The sequence below is a fragment of the Pararge aegeria genome, chromosome 3, assembly GCF_905163445.1.
Source record: "Pararge aegeria chromosome 3, ilParAegt1.1, whole genome shotgun sequence".
NCBI classification, from domain to species: Eukaryota; Metazoa; Arthropoda; class Insecta; order Lepidoptera; family Nymphalidae; genus Pararge; species Pararge aegeria.
In genome coordinates this window covers 18,474,198-18,495,135 of record NC_053182.1, presented here as the reverse complement: position 1 = coordinate 18,495,135, position 20,938 = coordinate 18,474,198, and the positions used below count along the sequence as shown (strand labels likewise).

Genomic DNA, 20,938 nt, shown 5'->3' with positions numbered 1-20,938 from the left:
CGAATCGGGCTACGTCCTCGAGGTCTCTTTCCTTCCACTTTGCCAGTGACCACTATCTTTTCAAGATTGTCTCCATCTCTTCTGGCAATGTGACCGAAGTACTCGAGAATCCTCTTAAGACAGGTGTTTGATAGCCTTCTCGTAATTTTAAGCTGTCTCAAAAACGATGCGTTGGTCCTGTGTGCCGTCCACGGGATTCGCAGCATTTTCCTCCAGCACCACATCTCAAAAGCGTCAATACGTTGTCTATCATCTGCTTTAATGGTCCATGTCTCAGCTGCATACGTAAATGTAGGAAAAATAAGTGCGCGGACCAGACGCACTTTTGTCTAGATTGAGATATTCCTGTCTTTCTAAGTATGTAGCTGTGACATTGCGCTTGTGGCCAATCCGATTTGCCTTCGAATTTCAAATTCACAAGAACCAGTGGCACTAATATTGGAACCCAGGTAAATAAAGTTCTCCACGATTTCGAGATTTAGGGAGCCAGTGAGCTCCAACCTTCCTGCACGATCTACCACCATAGCTTTAGTTTTGGATCTATTTATGAAAAGACCCAAGGCATTGCTCTTTTGCTCCATCCTGTCCAGTTGAGATGTCATCTCAGTCTCAGATGCTGCTAGGAGAGTTGTGTCATCAGCGTACCGTAAGTTGGTCAACTTTACTCCACCTATTCTGACACCACCATCCCATCCTTCGAGAGTTCGCCTCATAATGTATTCCCCGTAGTTATTGAACATAATGGGAGAAAGCACAAACTCCTTTACAGTATTTAATGGATTTAGAGGTAATCTCATCTATCCTTACAACTCCTTCACTGCTGCAATAAAGATTTTTGAGCAGCGCTATTAGATGTTCTGGGAATCCTAATTCTGTAAGCACTCTCCATAAACAGCTCCAATCAACGCAATCGAAAGCTTTACTGTAGTCGATAAAGCACGTGATAGTTGGCGTATTGAATTCATAGGCCTTTTCAACTAGTTGCCGTACATTTAGGGACAAGGGTGGCGACCCCACAAACTTGGTTTTAGCTTTACCCTACCAATAAAAAAAAAAATTGCGTCCTCTAAAAAACGCAAGGTAAGGCCTAAAAAAATGTAACATTTCAATAGACTAGTGCACGTAAGCTGGAGTCCAGACTCCAGATAAGGGTTTTTTTAAACTATGAGGATATAAACATTACGTCACACAAACCATCACAGTCAATCTATATACAAAAAATAACGTCCTGGACGTATTTCCATCAAAATATTTTACCAAAGACACTACACATCAAAAAATAAAATATCGTCCTCTAAAAAACGCAACCCCAAATGTACTCGTAACTTTTCAATGGACTACACCTTGTTCTGTTTTGAATAGAGTCGTAGACAGAGAAGTAAATAGACAAATGGATAGCATCCGTCGCATTCACACAAGTAAGAGAACAACTTATGTATACGTCTTGTAAATAAACGAGATAAAGCGATAGGTTCTTTTGTCTCATACCGCGTGCCGGTTTTTTCATGGATTAGCAAAGCACTTTGCGAAACAAGTTTGACAGTTAGCCATCGTTTTATTAGTAAGAGATACTTTTATTAGTAAGAAATTAAAGATAAACGGATTGTGAGCACAAAAATACAGACCTAACTAATTTGATATTGTTAATAACCAGCTTACGTGAAGAATTTCTGCGAAAACATGGTTCGGTGCAGTGTTTTAGGATGTAAAAGTGATAGTGAACTTAAATTTACGGATTTGTCGTTCCACTCGTAAGTACAATACTTTTGATTTGCTAAAAGTATAAATAATTATCGTTTATTATATTTCTATAATATACAACACAATTTGCAATAGAAAATAGATCGTTTATAAGGTTTTATGCTAATTTTAATCATACATAACCTAAAGTATAATAGAGTGCAGTGCTGCCTACATTCAACATGAAAATTGCCTACATTCAACAGTTTAATTTATTAAAATTATAGAATTTCAAGTTTCATGTGTCAATAATCATAAATTTAATTCCATGGATGTATGATACGATGTTGATGTATTAGAGAAAAAATGTATTTGGTGGAACTGTAAGAAAAAAACTTGTTGACTCCAGCAAATATGCAAGCACTACGTTGTAAAGACTAAAGCTAATTTTTTTTTATACTCCTCGAAATATTTCAGAATCCATCTAAGATAGTCTTTGACCATTTTCATGTACAGAAAAGTAAACTTAAAACTATACTATGCGGAGAAACGAATCTCCCAACTATTATTAAAAATTATGTTTAAAATATTTTGTTCCAGTTTTCCTACGGTCCATAATTTATTGTTGCTATGGGTTGAATCCACAGGTCGCACTAATTGGACACCCAAAAAGAGTTCAAAGATTTGCAGCAAACACTTTCATAAAAATATGGTCATTAAAAAGAACAAGCTAACGGTTCTGTATCCTAACGCTGTTCCAACACTGGTCAGTGAATAATTTAGCTTTTGAGTTTTCATTGTATGGAGATATGCTGGATGATATAATTATGACACTTTTTGTTTATTAGCCTACTATAAAATCATCTTTAGTTTGTATTAGATTTATAATGTTAATGACAAAGTTGCCTGGAAGCTAGCCGCTCCGCTTTCATTTTCCAACTAATCACGAGCCAGAAGCCTTTCTCATAAAAAAAACAGCAAAATTGCTTCACAGACCAACGTAATAATGTTATTCCATAAATGTTCCCTTTTTACAATTAAGTTAATTACGGAACATTAAAAATTATTATGCAGTTCCTTTAGGATCTGTTTCTAAGTGCAGCTGCTTCTAATGAAACAAATGCCTACATTTTGCTACACTGATAAAGTTTAGTATGGAGTTAGGCATCAGTATCTAGTTTCACGCTAGTGCATTAGGAAAATTCCTGTAAATAAGTTGGAAATAAATAAATAAATTTTGTATGGACGAATAGTAATAAACAAATACCAACAAACTATAAGTGTGGTAGAAGACCTGAAATCTGGGACCTTAAAATCTATAATGTTATAAATAATGTTTCAAAGAAAATTATGGTTACTTAGTTTTAAGCTAAAATTTAATATTTAAACTTATCTTAGTTTTAAGCTAAAATGTAATATTTTTTGAAAGGCCTTAAAAGACTTGAATCCATGGCCGTACAATAAAAAAAAAAAAAAAGAGTAATACCTTTAAAATATGAATAATATGACGACATCTGTCAGTACAATTAATAATAATAATAAATAAAGTTTGTACGATACGCAATTCTAAAAAGTTTTGATTAAATTTCAAGCCGATAGAATTGTGTTTAGAATTTCCAGATGGGTGTCCGAGGGTTGACAACTTATATAAACCGACATCAAGACTTGTTCTTGAAAGACTACTATTTACATGACACCAGCTTGGTTATCGACGGACACAGTTTATGTGCGCAGTTGTATGTATCGCTGAACACGTCTTTCCCGGCGTTTGGTGGTGATTATGACAATATTGCATTGCTGACGAAGAAGTTCTTCAAGAATCTGCGGAAATGTAACGTGACACCTTTTGTTATTTTTGATGGTTGCCACGAGACTAGAAAATTGAAGACGGTGCTTAGCCGGCTTAGAAACAAATTAAAAGGTACTTCTCAACTGGATCCAGTGACACAGAAAAACCTCAAGATCTTCCCTTATATGCTTCGAGATGTATTTAGAGAAATACTCATTGAATTGAAAATCTCCTATACAATATGCGAGTTTGAAGCTGACGAAGAAATTGCTGCGCTTGCTCGACATCTCAACTGCCCTGTACTGAGTTATGACTCTGATTTCTTCATATACAATGTCTTTTACATCCCCTTTAATATGTTAGATAAAAAACCCAAGCAAATTGATCTGGATGGCTCAAGGGTTCATGTAATGGAATGTAAGCTATACAAAGTACAATATTTGTGTGAACATTTTAAGGGTCTGCAAGAGGAACTTCTGCCATTATTAGCAACTGTGCTCGGGAATGATTATGTGGAGAAACAGGTCTTTTCTAAATTTTTTAATCAACTCAAGCTGCCTAAGAGTAAGGGTGTGAAAAATGATGAACAGCGACAAATACAAGCCTTATTCAACTGGCTACAAAATGAGACATTACACTCTGCTATCTCTAAAATATTAGGGAGGCTTAAGAAAGATCAGAAAAATAAGGTTAAAACAATAATCAAAAAGAGTATTGACGGATATTATTGTAGTGATTGTAAATCTATTAGATATTTCAGTTTACAGTCTGATCTTGACAAAAACTATGATTTTATTATGCCTGAAGATGGTGATGAAGGTGCTTATTTTGATGTTGAAGACTGTGACGATTTGAATGATGATGATGAGTGCAATGAAGGTGCTGCTATTGATGAAGATGAAGAACAGGCAAAGAATACCTCTACACTTAATTTTAAGAATTTACCTGATTGGCTTGCTTGCAAAATTCGTAACAATCTTATACCAACTACATATTTAAATTTATATGCACATCATAAACACATTTGCAATCCCCAACCAGAAGATTTTACTGATGAGGATTCTTTTCTCAGTGTTTTACCAATTGTACGTTATGCTTTTGATATTTTGACAGATTTTTCCCTTGACAACTTTTTGTATTATAGTAGAGAAAATGACCACTATTGGAAATTACCTGTTGGTAATGATTATTCTGTTGAGAGACCACTTGACATACCCTATGAACAACTTTCAGATACACAGTTGAAGCAATATTTTCAACATTTTCTTAATATAGAACTCCAGAATCTAGATTATACTGCAATAGAGAGGTTGCCGTCGAACTTTCAACTCATTATGATATCAATTCTTTGGTGGATTAAATATTGTAGTGTGCCAGCTGCACATGTACACAGTTTAATCATGTCATACATTATGCTGCAAATTATTGATGAAAAAACTGGCACTGCCCGAAATCACTTTCAATTTAATAATAGGCACACAAGTAAACTTAGGGAATTAAGACAAAACGCCAATGAAAATATAGAAATTTGTGAAAATTTTCTGAATAAGAACAAAGTACAGTACACAGATTGTCTTTTAGCTGCAAGTGTACTTTTAAAACATTTTGAAATAGATGACAGCATTATTAAAAAACCTAAAAGTTATGACACAAAAAAAATACATTCATTTGCCCAATTTCAATGTGCATTACAGCAAATTAACGCTTTGAACACTTTATGCACATCACCATTTGAGAGTACTGTTTGTTATAAAAGTTATAATGGTACTTTTGTTTATAATATTGCTTTGAAGTTGGAAAACCAAGTAGACCCTACAGCATTCCTTGAGCAGTACATAAAAGGGGCTAATACTGTAATAATGTTTTATAAAAGCATTTGTAAAATTTATGGTGAATTGTTGGAAAAAATGAAATTATCAACTATACAATGGTCACATAAGAGAAAAAGGAGCCGCTGCGATAATTGTGAAGGGCAGTCACGACATTGTAGGTGGTCCTGAACTGCATTGCACATTAGGCTGTGTGTTGTCATGTTCAACATTGTCCGACTTCTTTTGAGGTGATAATTTCTCATCTCCAGAAAACTCCATAGCATTGCTTTGTCTGATGTTAAGGGAGCTTCAAAAGATACTAAGTCAAATGAACCAAAGGTTACCTCTAAAGTCAAAATAATTATCCTTATCCGAGGGGAATTTTCAAAAATCTAGCTTAATTTGTATATACTTTGTGAAGGGATCCTCAGTTTAAAATTACAGCTTTCTAAGTTGAATGGTCCAGTGTTGATGAGACAGTGAGTGTCAAGCAATTTCTTTTACTGGAGTCTGCACTAGGAGGAGTCGTGTTTACCAGGTAGTATGTATTCTTTTCATTTAACAATAATTAAGCTATGGTCACATTTCTTTATAATCTATAATATTTATAGAAAAAATAAAAAAAAAAATCTGAAGACTACAGTGATATAAGTGAATTTTAAATAAAACTATAATCTATTTTTTTACCTCCTTTAAATGTCAGCGATCATTTAATTAGTTTTTAGCATTTAAAGTGTTTAAATTTTCTCTTTATTCCAATTGCAACACTTTTTTTCTATTCTAAAATCTTACTTTACCAAGTAATTTAAAAAGTAATGAAAAGATTGTTTCCATATTAAGTTGCTCCATGTTAGAAAAGATAGAAACAGTCCCATTAGTCTAGAATTGCATCGCCAATTTGGTACACATTCAAAATGAAAGTACATATAAAAATATGCATAGCAAAATTTGAGGATTAGTAGTTACTAAGGTTTGAATTGAAAAACTTTCAAGACTGTTCTTATTTCTTAATTATTTATAGTTTTATTTTTCTGTTTTCTTTTTTTATCTTAAAAGAATCGATTATGTAGGAAAGTTATGAGAAGCAGTTTTAAACTTACACTATTATTTGAGATTCCTTTGTAACACAATGTAATTAAGAGATTTTATTACTTAATTTTATGTTGTTGTATTAAGAAGGTTAAATATAGTTTTTTATAAAATGTTTTTTGTTTGCTTTTCTAGTTGACCTCCGCTAAATATATACACTCGTGGTGAATACACAAACCCCTATAGTGTGACTTGTTCCATAATATATAACAACCTAATATAAAAGAAAATGAGGTATTCTCATATGAATGCAATTGAATAGCTCGAATCCAAGCACCTCTAACTTTTCTAAGTTATGTGCGTAAAATGTCGTAAGGAAACCTGCACACCTGATCCCATAATGTTCTCCAAGGTGTGGGAAGTCCACCAATCCGCGCAAGACCAGCGTGGTGGACTGTGGCCTTAACCCCTTCTCATTGTGGGAGGAAACCTGTGCCCTGTAGTAGGCGGGTAATGGTTTGATACGATGATGATTAAATTTTAATTCAAAATATTATTTCATATCATACAACTTGTACACATAAAGCCATTTAAATAATTCAGTTAAAAATCATTCATAGCTAATAATTTAATATAGTAAGGTTCATAGTAAGGTATTATTTACTTTGATACACATCATAACACAATTTTATCAAAATACTTAGTTTTGGGAAGGTAGATATGCTTCTTTTCATACTACGAAAATACACACATCGTCATCTAGCCCCACAGAAAGTGTAGCGTTGGGTACCGAGATGACTGATAAATACATTTACGAATGATATAAATACTTTTTACTTTTTATGAATAATATACAGATAAACACCCACATACTGAAAAACATACATGTTCATCACACAAACATTTTTCAGTCCCACTGCTCCAATCGGGCGCTTTTGCACAAAGCGCCCAATTTCAAGAAGCCGGAGCAACTTCAATTGCTCAAATATTGGTCTGCTACTTTCCAGCGATGCAGCACCGCGCATAATAATACACTTTTTTGGGCGAATGCACTATTTACATTAGTCCCATAGCCTCAGGAAAACAAGCTATATCTAAGGTACTTGACACTACATTCGCATGTTACACCGCATAACTACTTTCAAGTCTGCGGAATTTCTGAGACGTAATGATTGGCCACCTATTAAAATATGATAAATTTATCACGATATAATTGAGGGAAAAGACAAGAGGGGACGATGAGGTCCAAGATTGGCTTTAGAGAGACAAATAAAGCGAAAGTTTGGGCTGGGGACTTATAAAGAGGTAATAGAGAAGGCCATGGATAGAGAAGGTTGGAAAAAGCTATACCAACTAGAGCTTAGCTCTTAGTTTAAGAAGAAGACGACGTAACAAAATCTTAAAGACTTAGATACAGTATGCTTTTTAACAAAATCTTAAAAAGCATACTGTATCTAAGTCCTCTATGTTAGTCTAAAATCTACTTTTAGTCCTAACAGTTTTATGTGAGAGGTTGGACAAATCTTTTGATTATTTTTGGTAGCGGGGGATTTATCATAGAATTGTATTTATTGTGTTTTAGTATTTTTTTTTGTTTATTATTCATGTCATGGCTGCTGATTATGCAAGTAAAAATAATACTTGCTTACCCTTAGTACGGTTTTGCATATCAAACTCTGTATCGACAAAGTAAAATGGATTTAGCTTAAGAATTGTTGGCGAATTTGAGCTTTAAATCGATGCAATAGGATCCATTTTACTCCGACGTTCAAGTATTCCTATACTCGAAAACGACTCATCGATTGCGAGCGAGCAAACTAACCCTACGGATGGCAATTGAAAATAAACTAGAAAGGGCATTGAAGATTTTTGCTTACCATCATACATGTCCGCTATCTTGGAAAAATTGAAATGGCTGTCGATAAGTAAGCCAGGCTCCATTCAAAAATCTTCATTGCCCTTTATTTTCACCACTTGCTTGTATAACTTCGATCTTAAAACATCGTAATCATAATCCAAAATATTAAGCACGTGTTTCATTTTACATTACGCGTTCACGTATTTTTGCTGAACTGATTTCGAGGAGTTTAATAGCGAGGAAATGAAATGCGTTTAAAGTTTCTTATATTTTTATTACACATTCGTATCAGTGGATGACAATCTGACGATTCAACTAATCGTGTGAGGAAACCAGGCTTTGAAGGGAAAACGGAACTTAAGAGAAGGTATATCTATGATTTTTTCTTACTCTTCGCCGTACCATTTGTAGTACCATTGGTATAAACTTGCCTGCGAGTCTTACATACATAGTTGTTGACTTTTTCACCCAAAATATATAAACCACTCGCTACAACTAAGCTTAGCGCAATGAAGACGAATCTCATTGGCCAATTCAAAGGTTCGAATACAGGGTACACCCAGGCCCCAGTTTTGGCATAAATAACGAAAAACCATAGAATGTATGATATGTAGAGCGAGAACGTCATTAGGTACCCGATGTTTCTCGACGGATAATTTCTATATGACGTGAATAATTCTATAATAATAAATACCGTAACTGTGGTATGCATCACATGGTTAAGCGCGGGGTGGTATAACTTTTCTATTCGCTCTGGGAATATGAGCTCCTTGTCAGTGAAATATATCCCCCAGAATGCGACTGACACGTAAATTGCTGTTGGGAAGACAAGGGCGAATAGGGTGTCTTTAATTTGCCGGATCGCTGGACGTTTCTTTGGCGATCGAGCGTCCGTCCCGAAGACGTCATTCAGGAATGCGACGAAGTGGTATACGGTCTGTAAAATCTGAAAAAGGAAAATACTATTTTTTTTACGTAAACAAGGACATTTGGTAAGGGGTTCTAGCTCTAATACTGTTGCTAAAACCCCTAGGTCAAGGTTTATACGCTACTAATCGCCTAAATCATTAGGCATTAGTGAAAAGCGATTCTTAGGTTTAGAGAAAACGGGCATAAGCATCCTTAGTACAAGATTTTCTCGCTCGCAATTGAAGAGTCGTTTTCGTATATCAAACTCTACACCGTCACAGTAAACATCGTATCTTACTTCTTTAGAGTAGCAAATCCCGTAATTCCGACTTTGGCAGGGAAATGTGAGTTTTAAAACAATTGTCATAAGATCCACTTTACTCTGATATTCAAGTATTTCAATACTTGAAAACGACTCTTCTATTGAGAGCGAGTAAATCCTACGTATAGTACCTACAGGTGGGCCATCTGCTTGGAGCGTCAATAATTACTATAGTAAATGGTCCTAAATGGTACTTACAGTCTGCGAACTTAAGTACTGCAGCGGGTTAACGATGGGATTATCTCTTATTTCTACACCTTGATATAATGCATTGAACTAGTTTTATTCCCGACCCGACGTCTTTCGGTCGGTCGGTCGTAAAAGCTTCAGGGCGCCTTTTGTAATAGGGAGCGCTAAGATTGGGCGTAAGTAAAAAAATCACAAGATATATACTAAAATCGTAGCAGTCGCGCGTGCAGTGAAACGCGCTTAAAAAAGGTACTGTGTATGAGCCCTTATAAGTGAAATAAAAAGTGATGTACCTTTTATTGAGCGCAAGAAAAATACACTAATAATAGACTGTTAAAGTGTTAACGGGATAAAAATACTGAGTTGTAACAATACCAAGTACGTAATCTCATTATTATTGTTTTTTTTTATATTTATTGTATTATGTATTATTTTATTTGTGTAATCTAGTTCAAGTATTAGTATGTAGTTATTAGTATGTATTTTTTTTTTTTAATATGCAAAACCTGCAGTATGTTGTCCTTTTTTTTTCTCATCCTAAGGAAAAAAAGCCTGGAAGAGATCGCTACGAAGCGCTAAGGCCGCCTTTTGTATACTGCTTCTGTCTGTGTTCTATTTGACGTGACAACGTCTAATAATTCGATGGAGCCGGCTGCACGCAAAACATGACGTATGCGGCGTTACCTCGCTCTGAGGCGTTCCATTCAAGGCTTGTAGTGCAAGCGGAGCGCGGAACGAGCGACAAAGAGGCACAGTCGGCCTCCGCGTTCGACATCTGTCTCTCTCCTACTTGAGTGAGCGATGCGTCCGCGTGGACAGCTTCTATACAATACATTTACATGTTTTCGGCAAGGATGGAGTGCAGTGAAAAGTGAATGTGTGGTCAATTGTTTATAGCAACGATAATATCTATCAAACAAATAAAATTTAAATTTTCTTTTGAAAAATGCAACCATTCCATCAGTATTTTCTTACGACGTTGTCACGTTCAACTATCGTCAGTAAGCCGACTTTACAGACAACCAATTTTTTTTTATTTGTGTATAAATAAGTAGAAAAAATTGTTTTTTTAAAATTTTATAATTGACGGTCCAAGCAGATGGTCCGCTTTACGGTAAGTGGAAAACTATAGCATAAACAGAGCAATACATCGCAGGGCATGCAAGGAACACGTTCATCGGCAACCACGCTCTTCAGACCGTAATACGGCGGAGGCAGAAATAAGCATGGCGGTTCTTTATTTTAGCGAAATAAAAAATATCGATTTATCAAATTAAACATAAGCATCTATCGATACAATAGAATTTTTTGCAAGCCTAATTACCTGGCGACGAGTTGGTAACAAGTCCAACCTCATCCTCCCCTATGTGGCCAAGATGTGACTACGAGGAATTCCATCCATCATCGTCAAGTTACACAACCTATTTTAGTTGCCCACTACTGGAAACTGGTATCTTCCCAGTATGAGAACCTAGACCACCAGACCTATGTCCACCAGACCTATGTCCACCAGACCTATGTCCACCACGGTGGACGAGTGCGGATTTGGTAAACTTCACACGTCTTTGAGAAAATAATGGTTCATTTTGGGTGGCATTCAGCGTATATGTTTTCCTTCACCGTACAAACAAAGCAATATTTAGTTGCTGAAAACGTTTATAGCTTACTAACGCTTCGCTCGTAAACAACTGTCTGCCCGCGGCTTAGCTCATAAACCATTTTTAATTTTCCCTCGGGAACTTCATAAGGAATCGGGTTAAAAGGTAGCCTATGTTCTTTTCCAATCCGTTTTTGTGTGATTGAGTTAACATGCACATTTTCACATTTTATTTTCATTAATATTAGTAGGATAAATGTTAGAGGTTCGAGCCGGAGTCGAACTCGGCCCCCCGAAAGTGAAGCCGAAGTTCTAACCACCAGGCTATCGCCGCTTTCCGCGAATGTATCCATATCCCCACGGTAAACTAACAAAAAAGGATATAGTAAGTGTTCTGAAGGTTAAAAACCTCTGTTAACTAACATGTATTTAATAATTTTAACCTCGACACAATATGTACGAGTCGGTAATCGTAGACCATTCATATCTTATCATTTTGTGACCCAACGCCCTTAGTATGATATTTAACCGCTCGTATTCGTCGAGTGGTTTTCGAGTAACACGTCACGTCTGTAAAACGGAACTTATATTTTTTTGTTTTAAAAGGTAAATTCGTTAACGCTTCTAAAGAAGTGCCGCCAAGCGATTAAGTCGCGTGGAATCCGTTAGGGGTATGGCTTCAGGGGCGTTCACTTGGTTTCTTACCAGGGTATGCATACGGCAGGAAAGTTGCATAAAATGGAAAAAAAACCCTTCTCTTATTCGGGCTTCATTTCAATTTTAGGGTATGCAGTGCTTTTGTGCATGTATGAAGTGCAGTGTATGGCTTATAACATATCTGTCGTACCTATCGGTTGCGGGTGTATATATAATATAAGGTTGATAGGCACAGGGTACCACTTGCAGGGTACCACTTGCAGGACTTGCTCCTGGCATACCCAGCGAAGTTATGATCTGTTTATAGGCAGTGGTTTTCTACCAACACCTACTAAAAAAATTACGGCCAAAAGGCGCAGTGGGCTGGGATCTTGCTTCCTGAGTCCAAGGCCTTGGGTGCGATATAGTGTTGCCCAAATGCAAGAACAAGACGAGACTTAGCCAGTCTTGGTCTTGGTCTTGCGCCAATACACCTGGTCTTGGTCTTGGTCTTGGTCTTGCGCTCCCAGTCTTGGTCTTGGTCTTGGTCTTGCAGCAAGAGTCTTGCAAGTCTTGCAATTACCTATTAGTCTATTACTATTTATTAAAGTTTACTTTAAATCTTAGAAAAACGTATTAGAATTGGAACATTGTGAGCTTGAATTAACATAGCCATAGTAAAGATCAAGCAGATTAATAAATAACTGAAGATTTGATAAGAAATTCGAAAAATCAACTGACCTATATGTCGTTTTCCATGGAAGTAACTGTTTCTTAATAAACATTTATGATTTATAAGCTTACATTTGCTAAAACATGTAAAAAAACAAATTAATTACAATAACTTGACTGTATTTTAAAGAACAATACTTATCTGTCTAGAAAGAGATTGAACCCTCAACTTATAAGAAATTTAATAAAAGAGTTTTACGATTTATCATTTATTTGAATAAAAAATAAAATACAACACAAATCAACAGCTTTATCATTAGGTTATGATACTTTATATCAATTCTTTTGACCAAGAATTAATACAAAGTAACCATCTGGCTGACTCATCACTTAACCTATTTCTATGTTTTCTAATTACTAATGATGCTTTAGAAAATAACCTCTCAGCAGGTACTGAAGTTGCAGGTATTGAGAGAAAATCACGGGCCATTTTCGATATAATCGGATACTCTGTCTCATGCGTCCTCCACCAATCTAAAATGTCTTCCGAGCTGGCAGTTCTTGGTTTTCTCAGGTACTCCTCCAACTCGTCTATCACTAAGCCTTGAAGACTAGATCCAGATGACGTCGAGGGACATTCATAGAGTTTATCAAAGTCTATTACGTCTTCATCTTCATCACATACTTTATTGTCTTTTTCTGGTAATTCCAGAGACTTTTATATTCTTCATAAAGTTCATTGAACTTGCGCAGACTTTCTGTTTTAAGTTGCTTCCCCCACATTGTCAGGTCAAAAGTCTGAGCCTTATGCCTTGGGTCTAAAATTAAAGAAGTACAATAAATCCAGTTGCTCTTCTTGTAATGTTTATGCATTTTGTCTCGAGCTGCTTGGAAAGCTAGAATGAGCCTTTCATCCACTTCAGATCGATTAGGTTTCTCATCTAACTGTTTTACCATGGATTCAATTTTATCTAGCAAGAGATTAAATGATACAATGACTAGCGATAACGTAACATATTTGTCTTCACCAAGTTTTGTACTTAAAAGTTTAAAGTTTATTAGAAATTTATGTAATTTTTCGAGTACCTGCCATTCATTAGCTGTGATTTGAAAATCATTCAATTCGGTGACAGAACTGCACAATATGTCAATGCCCGCTCTCACTTTTAAACCAAATCCAATCATATCATGTGTGGAATTCCATCTCGTTGGACAGTCAAGAATGGCATTTAGATTTGATGGCACGCCAGCTGCTTCACAAGCAGACTGAAACTTCTTCTTCACTATCTCACTTCTTTTTATTTTACTGGAAATACTGCGTAACTTTGTTACAGATGTACGCGAGTCAGCAATATTTGGTGCAGATTCTTCATCTTCCTCATCCTCAGTTTCGTCTGCATAGTCTTCGTACTGCTTGATCTTGCGCGTTAGTGTCAGACTCACAGTGTAATGCTAAGGTCTTTAATAAATCTTGTACACCAAGGTTTAAAATGTGAGCAAAGCACCGGAAATGTTGATTGTCTGAATCAAAGTGTGGCGGCAGCTGTTTGCCCAGTTCATACATAAATTTGGTATTTGCAGTTGCGTTGTCGACCGTGATACCTTGTATTTTATCAATTATGCCATATTCCAATAAACATTCATGGAAAATCGTTGCAATATCTTCCCCAGTATGTCGACCGCGTGATGGTATAAAATCAAGAACTACAGATCGATACTTCCATTCGTTGTCTATATAATGAATAGTAACCCCGTAGTAACTCCTACCAGCAATTGACGTCCACCCATCAATGGTAAACGACATTTTAGATGATAATGGTTGAAGTCGTTCCTTGAGATTCAATTGGAGCTCTTCAAATCGCTCTTTGACTTTCCTTCTAAGTGTAGACCTTTTAGGAAACACCATATTAGGGCAAATACGTCGAAAATATACTTGTGTAGCTTCGTCATCGAAAAATGAGAAGGGAAGATATTTTTTCACCACCCAATCAACTGTAGCTGTCGTGATGTTGTCACTGCTGTTTTCCGACTGAAACAAAACAATAAATCTTGTGTTATTATTTAAAACATACTAGGTTTGAGCGTATAAGAGGAGGAGGTTTGTTGTTGTTAAATCGAGAAAATCGTTAAATTGATATTTGTTATATTAAGGTTGCACTGTACTGTAATTTACCAAAATAAAGTACTTAGTTGTTACTGGCCGATTAAATGAAAATATGGGTGTTTATAAAAAATATTTAAGACGATAATTACATACTTAATATGTCGCACCCCTAGATGAAAACACCACTAACTCAAAAATACTTACGTAAGTTAATGGCGTTTTTGAAAGTATCGCATGAATAGCTACGCGGAGTTAAAATTCTTTTAACTGTTAAAAAAATATTCTTACCTGTCCACTTCTTCCAGCGGTTACTAAAAAGCTTGTGATATCTCCACTTAATTTTGGTTTAACAGGAAGAAATATTTCTGATTCCTTTTTGTGGAAAGACATTAGATGTTTCCTTAAGCCTGAAGTGTTTCTGTTTTTCATTTTTATTTCAATCTTTTTATGTTGGCACAATTTACACAAGGCAGTTTGGGATGCATGAATTATTTCGAAAAACTCCTCAAATTTGCTTTTGGGTCTTTTAGATCTGTGACTCAAACTCTCGTTACTCGGACTAGAATAATTTGAATCTTCGTCACTCATATTAAATTGTACACGTGATACGTTTTTAGAAAACAACGAGAATTAGTAAAAACAATTATTAAGTTAGAATCGAAGCACAGCTCAATTGGAAATGACTGGAATTAAAATAATTCCTTCATTTATAGTACGTTTCCTTGCTTTTTACCGCGCCGCCTCGCCACGTGCCGGCTCTATGAAAAGGATGCCGCCGCAAATCGAACGATGCCGCGTGCGGCGTACAAACACACACTAAATATTACCTACTTGTACAGACGCGACCCGTGAATAAAATATATGTAAAGAATTAGTGCCAATCACTATTCTTTACATATAAGTGAATGTTTTGGCGTGCATCTATACTAATATTATAAAGCTGAAGAGTTCGTTTGTATGTTTGATGACAGAAGTTTTAAAATAAATAAATAAATCCTGAACGTCACTATACCTCCAAAGTTACTATTCCTCGTGGACGAAGTCGCGGGCACAGCTAGTAAATACTTACTCTCATCATCTCTCTCAGAGATATTCGAACACTTTTTTGCTATTTTTTCTTGTAAAAACTTAAGAAATATAATGACTAAATGTACAATAATAGTACCTAAGTAATTAGTTTAAAACCATATAAGTAATCAATATTATAATTACTTACTAGAATGAATTATTATGACATCTACTACCTATCCTCACCATTTTATCCTAATCATAATACTACTTGCGTGATCAGTATAATGTATTCATTTTCATTCTAAGCACTCTGAAACTTATTTATTCTTTGGAACACCTGTAGGTACTCTTAAAATTCGAAATTATTTTGCATGAATAGTGTCAAATGTTATGATTTCGGCGCGGCGGCAACGATTGTTTTAGATTTCAAAAGAAGCCGCCGGCGCGTGTATCATAACCATGTACTTCCGAAAAGCGGCAAATTTCTTTGAGAAGTAAGTACAAAACCTTTGATGCCGCATTATCAAAGTGCCGATGGTTAAAACATAACTATGCATGCACTCAGTTTGATTTTAATAGATATTTTTTTATTCGCTATGTTTATGGTATTAGTCGTAATGCGCATAGGTCCAGTTTTTCATATTCTTTGATATAGTTTTTTGCGTCTCATAGAATTCCTAAGCGTACCTACCTACCTATACACCGAACTGTTACACCTAACTACTCCGTGAAATAGCGCTAAGTCCTAGCTGCAAGACGCAAGAGTCTTGCAGGCTATGTCTTGTTCTTGCTCAAGTCTTGCACGGTCAGTCTTGGTCTTGGTCTTGCTAAAAATACGCGGTCTTGTTCTTGGTCTTGGTCTTGCAAAAACGCAAGAACAAGACCAAGACTGCAAGACCAAGACTGAATTTGGGCAACACTAGTGCGATACCCACAACTGGAAAAGGTTCATGAACAGGAATGTTTTTAAGTGGCTGGGTGTTTATATGTATATTATTTTATAAGTATTTATGTATATCTATATATATAAAAGAGAAATTGTGTGGTTATGTTCCGTATAGGCTCCGAAACGGCAGGACCGATTTCAATGAAACTTTCAGGGAATCTCCGGATTGACCTGGCGAGTAATCCTGTATAAGTTTGGTGACGATCGGGCACTCCTATTTTTGAACTGTCAAATACATCTTTTATTTACTATTGGGTTGGGTGTACATGGGTGTAGATAATGATCTTCACCCATGTACACGAGAAGAGAATAGAAGAGAATTAATACGGAGAGAAATAAATGATTTAATATATTATGAGACTTAAATTAAAAATTTGATGATGTATCTAAGTTTATTGTTTAAATAAAATAAAGCAAAATCGAGCCCGGCGAAGCGGGCTGGGTACGCTAGTTATTCATAAAAATAAATATTCTTCACTCATTCCAGCATATATAACACAAGCTACGCTTACTTTGGGGCTATATGGCGACGTGTGTATTGACGTTATTATAAAAAGAATTGTGTAGTTCCAATATTAGAGGATGAGATTAGTACATTTCACATTACGATATGATTGTTGATCTCATGCCTACCAAAGTTTCAATACCCATAGTAACGATGGGATGTGAACCTTATCACCTAATAACATAGCGTCGAAGTAAAATTGACCTTATATTATACAACTACAAGTTAATACCTCTTGTAACCCTTGAATTCTAAGATGGTAACCGGCGAACCTGCTAGGAGTGTGGCAGTTGGCATTTTATACCCATATTCCTAATCAGTTTCTACACAGTTTCTAGTCGCTGAAGCTCGATAGCACGGCTTTGCCGGTGGGGCTTCTATTAGCTGCGGTAGAAGCTTCCCAGGTTGCCACAAACCACAGGTTTTAGCATGCGATATATGCAGATCCTGTGGTGTATCTGTATGGCGTAGACGGTTCCGCAGGGTTTAAGTGGGTATCCTGGCCTCGTGTCAGCGAGTCCCTCATACCTTTCCCGAAACAGGTTAGATCATTTCTAACCTGTCTCCGGGCGGGATACATAGATGCATTTCCCAGCCAGAAAATAAAAGAAGACTGGGAGGCTTCATATTATTCTTTTGGCCTGGGAGGCCGGGCCAAACCAAAAACAAAAACCAAAAAGAAATATCAAATTCCAGAAATATAAAACTGTCCCCGCCGATCGATCACAACAAGATACCAGATCTTTGTTGTGTCCTCGTAGATTTTAGTTGGTCCCATTAGAGATACATCCGTTCTGACCTCCAAGGAGTTGAAACCGCTGTTCCGAAATATTCATATAATTCCGAAAAGTTGGATTTGATTGTCTTGGAGTTGCTTGCCTCTATCCAGTAGGCTAGTATCACTTTTTAGATCTGGGCTTCCCAACCTGGGCGCCGCGCGCCGTGGAAAGTACAGAGGTGCAGCGCGAGACGCTCTTTCTGTAGGTACTTCGAATAAGTTTTTAACAGTTTGTAGTCCAGCGGAGTCTGCTTTAACTTTGTAAAATTGTGTGGGGATCACGAACCCAGCCATCCCATTGTTGGGGTAGTTTTATTTTTTTTAATTCCTTGTTAAAATTTATTTTGGTTTCATTAGTTTCACGATGAAGATGTTTTATTTTATGCGGTTATCTGCGTAACTAACAAGTCTATCCCATCTATTTACCGAGCACAAAATTTGTAACAGGGCTCGCGCCCTAAACTAGGACTAAGTTTCTTAACTTGTTCGTATATTCATTGAGAGTAACGGCGCGCAAATAAAGTCGAGCTGGACTACAGCAGCCGCCGCGGGCAGAGGAGGATCCCGCACTCCTCCGAACTGCACCACTCTGCCCAGTCTTGTTGCTGATTATGTGCACTATGCCAATGTGGTAACTCTATGAGGCTTGTGGCTTTGGACTAGTTTCGGTAACTAATTAGTAGACTTAGCTGGCGAAACAGCGATTATCAAAGTCAGTAACTGGATCAGTGACCAATTTTCAAGATAGAAGTTTACTTAGTTACGTTAGGAAGCTAGTGAAATAAGAGAAATCGTCAGTGTTCGAGCAATTTATAAAATCTGGGGTTTTTAAATTAAATGACAATTGTAATATAAGGTAATTCTAGATAAAGAGTGCTATACGCCAATTTCCTTTCCATTTCGTCGGATTTTCGTCTCGCCAGACCAGAAGAGGAGGGGCCTCTTACCGCTGGTTTCGTACGAGACGACTCAGGGAATAAAAGAGAGAAAGAACAGCAGCACCTGTTTTGCTACCACCACCGTCTTCTGCGGTCACCAACAAGTCTGTGGTGATTATGGTCAACCCTTCCGATGGGAGTTGAGTCCAGATGTTAAAGGCTTTTATGGCGTTAAGCGATGTACCTAAACCTAACCTAAGGTTGCCTGGTAGAGGTCGCTTCTAAGCGATAAGGCCGCCTTTTGTATTCTACTACAGTCTTTGTGTTTCTCGCTATTCGTCCTTTATATTCCAAACTGTGTAATGGTGTACAAATCTAGAGTTTAAAAAAAAAGCTTTCTGTCTAGTCGAAATAAAGAGCCTCTACTTACCAGACACCATATAGTAAGAAACATGCTTCTCGACTTGAGCGGAAATCCCTCCATTTCTTTAACAGGAAACGGAAACGTGATATACGTTTGATCGTACCACATTACGAACGTATTTATCGTTACAACACTTAAATGGAATAATGCACGCGACATTTTGACTTTGTGTGTTAAAAAAGTAATATTTAAAAGTAAAAACTCGTTTCGCACGTCTATCTGTGGTCGCGTCGTTTACGCCTCTGTTGAGCATCCACTTGAATTTAAAAAAAACGGACAAGTTAGAGTTTGACTTGCGCAGGGTTCCGTTGGAAAGACATTTAGCTAGGCCAAGTGTATGTTTCAATGTCCCGGGAACATTTTTAAAGTTATAGTTTGCCAAGATTTGACGGCCGAGTGGCGCAGTGGGCATCGACCCTTCTTTCTGAGTCCAAGGTCGTGGGTTCGATTCCCACAACTGGAACATGTTTGTGTGATGAACATGAATGTTTTTCAATGTCTGGGTGTTTATCTGTATATTATAAGTATTTATGTGTATTATATTCATAAAAAAATATTCATCAGCTATCTTGGTACCCATAACACAAGCTACGCTTACTTTGGGGCTGGATGGCGATGTGTGTATTGTCGTAGTAGTATAGTAGTAGTAGTAAGATGCCCCACCAGATGGAAAATAGAATACCGTCTCCTGAGAACAGAGCAACACTAGGAACACGTCATGCAATGTGCCGCCATCATGTGCCCATAAACCTAAGGCGTAGATGTTAAGTGACTGCCCTCCAGACAGAACTTCAGACAGCATTTCAACAATGCTGCTTTGCGGCAGAACTAAGCATAATGGTCACTTGACCGCACCTTTTAGCGGTAATTTTTTGATTTTTTGTTTTTTTTTATTTGGCTCAACCGCTGCTTTTCTTGATATGGCGTGATCTACAGGATTCTCTGAGGATGTAGAAGTACATAATTCCATATAACACGTACTTCTAAACAGTAGTAAGAATTCTGTAGGTAACTGAATTGAGGTTGAGGTTTCAAGGGGTCGTTATGTAAAAGGTTCCTCTAGTTGATGACAAACAGACAGACATACAGAGAGGCGATGATAGCCCAGTGGGTAGGACTTCGACTTTACTTTCGGGGAGCCGAGTTCGAACCCTATCATTTGTAAGTTATGTGGGTTTTAAGAAATAAAAATATCACTTGCTTTAACGGTAAAGGAAAACATCGTGAGGAAACCTGCATGCCTGAGAGTTCTCCATAATATTCTCAAATTGTGTGGAGTCCACCAATCCGCAATAGGCCAGCGTGATTAAACCCTTCTCGTTGTGGGTCGAGACGGTAATGGGTTGGTATGATGATGATGAGACAGACATAACGTTCTGTCTGGCGTTCTGTTTGGCGACGACAAAGCCCGAAAAGGTTTAGAGCTTTCAATCCGGAACCCTAAAAATCAAGAACGTATTCACGAGTACTTGATAGGATTTAATTACTATGCAATGAAAGATATTATAGGTATTTTTTTAAATAGGTAAGTTGTGAATATTTTTTAATAATATTTTTATGACTATGTATGTGTGTCTGTATTTCTGTCTGTCCATCAAAAACAACCGAACGTACATACGTAACTTTGAAAGGTATTTCAAGTATTATTAATGTAAAAAAAATAGGTAATTGCGGGAAGATTTCTTTATCTCCAGAGTAATCAGAGATCGACCTACAAAGCTGAAGTTGTCCGTTCAAAGGCCACCTCTATTACATACATAATTCCATACTTTGGTAACTATTTAATTATAAATGATTCCT

General features: G+C 36.8%; 2 protein-coding genes across 2 annotated transcripts; one reads left to right on the top strand and one right to left on the bottom strand.

The window, feature by feature from the left end:
* The first annotated feature begins 3,201 nt into the window (after positions 1-3,201).
* Positions 3,202-5,479, top strand: LOC120635592 (protein asteroid). The gene has a single exon (XM_039906603.1). It carries the CDS (start codon positions 3,301-3,303, stop codon positions 5,467-5,469), a length of 2,169 nt encoding a protein of 722 aa, XP_039762537.1. The 5' UTR covers positions 3,202-3,300; the 3' UTR covers positions 5,470-5,479.
* Positions 5,480-8,420: 2,941 nt separating this feature from the next.
* LOC120637172 (androgen-induced gene 1 protein-like) lies at positions 8,421-19,365 on the bottom strand. The gene is made up of 2 exons (XM_039908847.1): positions 19,145-19,365; positions 8,421-9,113 (listed from the first exon to the last, which is right to left on the bottom strand). The coding sequence occupies exons 1-2, from the start codon at positions 19,295-19,297 to the stop codon at positions 8,541-8,543; spliced, it is 726 nt and encodes a 241-aa protein (XP_039764781.1). The 5' UTR covers positions 19,298-19,365; the 3' UTR covers positions 8,421-8,540.
* Between the last annotated feature and the right edge of the window lie 1,573 nt (positions 19,366-20,938).